This window comes from Fringilla coelebs (assembly GCF_963513975.1).
Source record: "Fringilla coelebs genome assembly, chromosome: 3".
NCBI lineage: Eukaryota > Metazoa > Chordata > Aves > Passeriformes > Fringillidae > Fringilla > Fringilla coelebs.
Genome location: NC_140030.1, coordinates 110546881 through 110552880, shown reverse-complemented (window position 1 = coordinate 110552880; position 6000 = coordinate 110546881). Strand labels below are relative to the sequence as shown.

Below are 6000 nucleotides of genomic sequence, written 5' to 3'. Positions count from 1 at the left end.
CCGAGATGTGACAAAGAGTTCACTAAAACAGTAGGGAATAGAATGCACAATTTTCAGAAGGAGCCAAAAGTAAGGAAAAAAAGGAAAATTAGGGACCAGCCTGACAGGGCTTCTTCAATTGTTGTAGGGGCTGGCTTCAGCAGTGCCAAGCTGCTCGTGGTCAGCATGGAAGGAGGGAAGGTTTGACCACAGGGACACCCTCAGACACCCCAGATATGTAAATAAGCTGTCCTTCAGCTCCTTCACATACCTCACACTCCCATCACTATTTCCAAGCGTTTAAGTTCTGCTCTCCCACACCAGGCACGTTTCCAGTTGCCTCAGCAGGGAATATCTGAACTACCAAATCATGGACTGAGTCTCCCACCTCCATTTAAAGGACTGACAACCACCCTTGGCAGAAGGGGGCATTTCAGCAAATGTGAAACACTGGCTGAAGCCAAGGGAAGGGGGTCCCTGCTCAGCCAGCGCTCAGGTACCCTCCAAAACGGTGTTCCTGCTCTCCTCTGCTTTGCAGAACATCTTTCCAGAGGGAAAATAAACAACTGCAGTCCCGTAATACAGGCAGTGTTTTCCTATGTGGTAGCTTAAGACAAGACTTTTTAAAATTTTTACTTAATCCAGAACCAGCAACTTAAATTTTGTTCTCTTTGCGTGGCATGGATGACAATGCCACTATTCAAATGGCAATTCAATACTCACCAGTTAGTACAGCCATGGTAGATAAAAGCAGTTATGATGTTATTTTGCATTCATTAGATTATTAGAAATACCTGCATTTCTTTCTATAAGCAAGAAACAGAAAAGTTTGAAATATATGAGGGAACCACATCACAAATAGGAATCCAATTTACACCAACAGAAGTGAACAACTCAGAGTCAATCCAACACTGTGAAGCTGTATTCCTAAATAATGGAATGTAGGCTTTAAAGGGATCATTTTGGAGCAGGAGAAAACATGTCAAAAGACAGCCTGTTAAATATGAAATTTATATGAGCACAAAAGTACATGCAAAATGTCCTATAATGTAGTCAACTTAGATTTTCTTTATTCCACCATGTTGTTGCTTCTGTTCTTTATTTACCAGTGAGGTGTGTGGATTGTAAGTACATTTTCAGAAGTCCCACTTACCTGAAAGCACAGAGACTGCAGTGAGGGAGGGAAAATCCTTCCTTCTCTCACCTAAAAAATAAAAGATAGGCAACATATGGTTGCAGCTAGAAATATTCTAAAACTACTAGCTTGGCTGATTCTAGAACAGATAAGAAGTGATTTGATTCAGAGAAAAAATTAATGAGCACTGTATGGCTGTCCAAAAAAGAACTCATGCCTTATGTAAGATCAACTGTAATTTAATGTTTAGAATTATGGGGTTGTATAGGAAAGCCATTCTCTAGGCCAGCAGTGTCAAAGGTCTGCAGCATAGTAAGACATTTTTTCAGATTTCCAGTCCTTCAGGCCCTTCAAGGACTACATTAGGGAGACAAAAACTTATTTTAAAACTAAAGACCTGCTGTTGAACTACAGAAGAAAATAGAGGTGCTGTACTGTGCCACAGGCCCCCCAGAAGCAAAACTGGAGAATTAAATAAAGATCTGGTGAACACATTCCTGGACACCTTCTCCTCACCCAAACCTTCCAAAGTTTCTAAACCTCTGCAAAGCTTCCTCATCCTTCTTTCTGTCCATGGGCTTTCCCTCTGGGTGGGGAAATAACAGCATTTCATAGTCTGGAAAGATTTTTAAAAGTGATGATTGGTGAACTTAGATGGTGTCTGAGGGACAGGCATTGCCCTGTGGAGGGCCCCTCATGGCTTTTAACTACCAAATTTTTAACAGCCACAACATATCAATAGTCCTGATATTTTAAATTTCCAGGAGAGGTTTAGATTAAATATTACAAAAAAAAAAAATTTCAAGGAAAGAGTTGCAAAGCACTGAAAGGGGCTGCCCAAAGCAGTGCTGGACTCACCACCATGGAAATGTTCAAAAATGTGTGCATGTGGGACATGAGGGCAAGAATATTGGAAGTAAGTTCTGTTTGCAACCAAGTGAAGGGTAAGAGATCTAATGGCCTTTTTTGTGAATTTATTTTCTTTTTGATCTGCTTGTGTCCAGTGTTTGGCTTGCATAATGTACATCATGGAAGGAGAGGAAATTACAGAAGCTTGGACCGGGGAAAATCCCAGTTTTCCAGCCTCATTTCCACATCAGGTTACGGCTGCGATTGAGAACACGGCAGCGATGGACCCGATAGTCCCAAAATTCTTTTTTCCCAACCTTAAGCACTCTACAACCGCATGACTCACGACAGACACCAAAACGATGGCCGTGCTGCGCTTCCTCGAAGATCCCAACCCGAGCGGCGGGAGGGAGCGGCTCCCGGGGCCGCGCTCCCCTCACGGCTTCCCGCGCCCGGGGCTGCCCTCACGGCCCCAACATGGCGGCGGGGCCGCACCTGCCCCGCGCGCTCCCGCGGCGCCGGCAGGGGGCGCGCGCGGCGCCGGCGGGACAGGAGCCCGTTCTATTTAGCCCGGGGCCGGCACCGGGCACGCTCCGACAGCGGCGGGGGAACTGCGGCCGCCGGGCGCGGACGGACAGCGGCTGACGGCAGCGGGAGAACGAACACCGCCGGCCGCCGGCGCCGCACGGCACCGGGGGGAAGGATAGCGAGCGGCCGCCGGCATCGCACCGACACCGCGGGAAACGGAACGAGCGGGGCCGCCGGCACCGCAGCGGCACCGCACAGGCGTCGGGGGAAGGGAACGAGCGGCCGCCGGCACCGCACCGACAGCGGGGCAAGGGGAGCGAGCGGCCGCCAGCAGCGCAGCGCAGGCGGTGAACGGGAGCAGCGACCGGTGCTCGCCCGGTCCCGCAGGTAGGAGCGGGCAGCGCGGGCGGCTCCGTGCCCGCCGCCCCCCGGGCACGGCTCTGCCCGAGCGGGTCCCTGGCAGAGCCCGGCAGGTGGGGGTGTCCCCCACGCCTTGCCTTGACCGAAAAATTACTTTTCCGCCCCAAAGCGTGCGCCGGGCGGGCAGTGCCGCTGCCCGCGCCTCGTCCGGCGCTGCTCCCGGTGAGCGCTGGGGTGTTTTAAACTCCATTGACTGGTTATTTCCGCCCCTCTCTCCCAGCTGGATAAAATCCCCGGGCTGGGAAGCGCGGCCAAGCCTCACCCTCTCCTTGCGGGAGCGAGCGGGCAGCGCCGGGCCGCCTCTCCCAGGTAGGGGCTGGGTGGGCTCCCCCGGCAGGACGCGGTCCCAGGGGTGCTGCAGCCTCTTCCAGCAAAGGAGACCGCTAAAAGCATTCCTGGCTGATTTGTTTTTCCTTTCTTTCAAGGTTCACGATGTTGACAGCTATGTTCTTGGCTGCGCTCGTTCTTACTACAGTACATTCGCAGGAAACTGAGGAAACCATAACGTACACGGTAAGGTTTAATAGACTTGGAGATAATTACTGCTTTGCGGGGATTCTTTGCTAAATGACCCTTAAGAAAAATCGAATTTCTTGCCAATGTATAGCATGTGCTACAGAGGTCGCTGAGTTTGAATGTTAACCATAAAATAAGCTGTTCCTGCACTCAAACAGTGTTTAAAAGTTCAAGTTGACAAGACTGAGCAAAATACATTACAACTGCTTGTCTAGAAAAGTTTATCTGTGTACTCAGTTTGAGGGACTGAGCAAAATTTGGAGGTTTTAATTTTTTTTAATCCATTTTCATAAAGACAGGATCCCTAGGACTTTCATTTGAAATATATGGAGTTTGACAGATAATTAGGTCAAACATTCTTTTGTGTTTTCTTATGGATGTTTCAAGCTGTTTTTAACAAAATGTAAGTACTTCCAAATTTGGGGCTCTTAATGAAGAATCTGAATCTTGGAGTGATCATGGGACTGTTCTTTTCTGAGCCGGTTCTGAGCAGTGGCTTTGCATGGCTTGATAAAATTGTTCAAGAATACTGGAAATAGGTTCTGCTTGCAACCAAGTGGCAGGCTAAGAGATTTAAAGGCCTTTTTGTCGGGCTTTTTCTTTTCAATCTGCTTGTGTTCAGTGCTTGGCTTGCATAATGCATGTCATGGAAGGAGTGGCAATTACCCCAGCTTGGGCTGGGGAAAAACCCACATTTTCACATCCGATTACAGCTGTAATCCCTGCAACTTGCTTCATATGGGTGGACCTCTGGATATGTGCACACACATCAGCCCAATGCCACACAAGCAGAAAATTCTGCACACATGCAAAAAGTTAGAGAACCACAGCCAAAGCCCAGGATTGTGTCTTATACAAGTAATCCCACTGAAGTCAGTGGGATGGCTCAAGCAAGTAAATATTGCAGAGTTGGACCTTCTTGTAGAAGTCAGGGCTTAAAGAAGCCTCAAGTGAGCATCAGGAAGTCAGTAATAAAATACTTTAACACTGGGCTTTAGAAGCATTAGGGTTTTGAAGGCTGGGAGTAGTTTTATTTAGAGGCTTCTGTGATTTGCTTTTGTTTTAAAGTCCCTGTATATAAGTATAAACTAAAGATGTAAGTATCTTTTGAAAATCTGGACTAAACTGGGATCCCACCCTCCTCCTTTCCCACAGTTATTATATGAGGGGGGGTTTAATTATGCAGCATTTCACATAATTCTGATTATACCAACTGAACATTTCTAGTAAGCCTATGTGACTTGGGCACCTATGCTCCATTTTCAAGGAGGTCTTAGCCCTTAGGTGCTTCACTGGTGGTTAAATGCTGATCATGTAAAATGAAACAAAAAAAACCCAGCTTTGGGAGATTTTGCTCTTGGGATGCTACTGTTTCTCATGCACACATTGTATCCATGGAGGGCCAAATCCTTTGCTATTGTAAAAGCCTTTGGCTGCAGTAATAGATGGACTTGGCTCCTTGCAGTTAAACAGACAGTACTTCTGTTGTGCATTAACAGGAATTGGGTGATTCAGTAAATGCATGAATTAGCTGTTTTCCTTTGGGTTTGCCTTTTCATAGCTACAGTAACTTTGGAGTTGTCAACTCAGCATGTAGTCAATCCTTTAGAGAGTGTCCACTTACCCCTTGGGGAGAAAAACCCTTCCAAGCTACAACTCACTGCCACATTTGACAAATCGCTGGTGTCACCTGCAAGAGAAGAAAATATTTTCAATCCTCCTGCTGAGTCAAGAGTCTGTCAGTAACAAGTCCCTTAAAATAACTTGAGGATAGGACCTGCAACAAGCGGATCTTGGCATCAGAAAGTCAAGTTTGCCACTTTTAAGTCCCTCAGCAGCAGAGGAGTTGCAATAACATTTAGCTTGCTTGACTGTGACTAATTACATTAGTCAACTCCATTCCTTTTTTCTATGGGGCCATTAAAGTAATACCCTGAGCAGCCCAAGATGCACCTACACAGCACAGTCTGGTTGATTCAATGATATTTTAATATTTTAAATGTTCCTGCTGCAGTTGGTAGTACCATGATACTTTGCTAGTCAGTCTCTGTAACTGTGCCCTACGATTAAAGTGACTGCCCTCTGGATAATTTAATGTTTTTGGGCAGAGGAATAATGAAGATGCAGAGCAGACTATTTAAAATCTTTCCTGAACTTGCTGGTGTGCATTGATATGAATAGTTGCTGAGTTTGTATTCTGAATTATGTTTGAATTCTGCAAAGTCTTGTATAAATAAGTAGTCCTGCTGTTATAAACTCTAACTGTTTATTGTGTGTGTCTCACAATATAAATTGTCTTTCCTAGACTGCAGTTCCTGGAGTCATATGATTAAAAAGCATGTGAATGAATTTCCAGCTGTCATGGGATCCTTCCCCATTGCTAGAGTGCTGATGGGAGAGAGGATGAAGTCCAGGGGGCAGACTCCTCTTGGTCCTCTGGCAAACAGAGCCTGAATATGAAAGAGGTTCACCTGTTGGAAGGCAGGGAATGAGATCCAAATTCAGAAAAACTTGTTGCTTTTCATAAAAAGATTTTCATTCTGGTCAGCTTGTTCACTCCAAGGATCATCCAA

The 6000-nt window shown here is 46.4% G+C and overlaps 1 protein-coding gene across 2 annotated transcripts in view; it reads left to right on the top strand.

The window, feature by feature from the left end:
* Window positions 1–2560: 2560 nt before the first annotated feature.
* EFEMP1 (EGF containing fibulin extracellular matrix protein 1) overlaps window positions 2561–6000 on the top strand; it is a 45468-nt gene continuing 42028 nt past the window's right edge. Inside the window, exons 1-2 of one of the 2 annotated variants that reach the window (XM_084203020.1) lie at window positions 2561–2878; window positions 3337–3424. In XM_084203020.1, the coding sequence (XP_084059146.1) occupies window positions 3344–3424 (81 nt within the window). In that variant the 5' untranslated portion in view covers window positions 2561–2878; window positions 3337–3343. Of the gene's footprint in view, window positions 2879–3166; window positions 3221–3336; window positions 3425–6000 lie in introns of those variants that run through there. The other variant, XM_084203021.1, reaches the window with a different exon arrangement.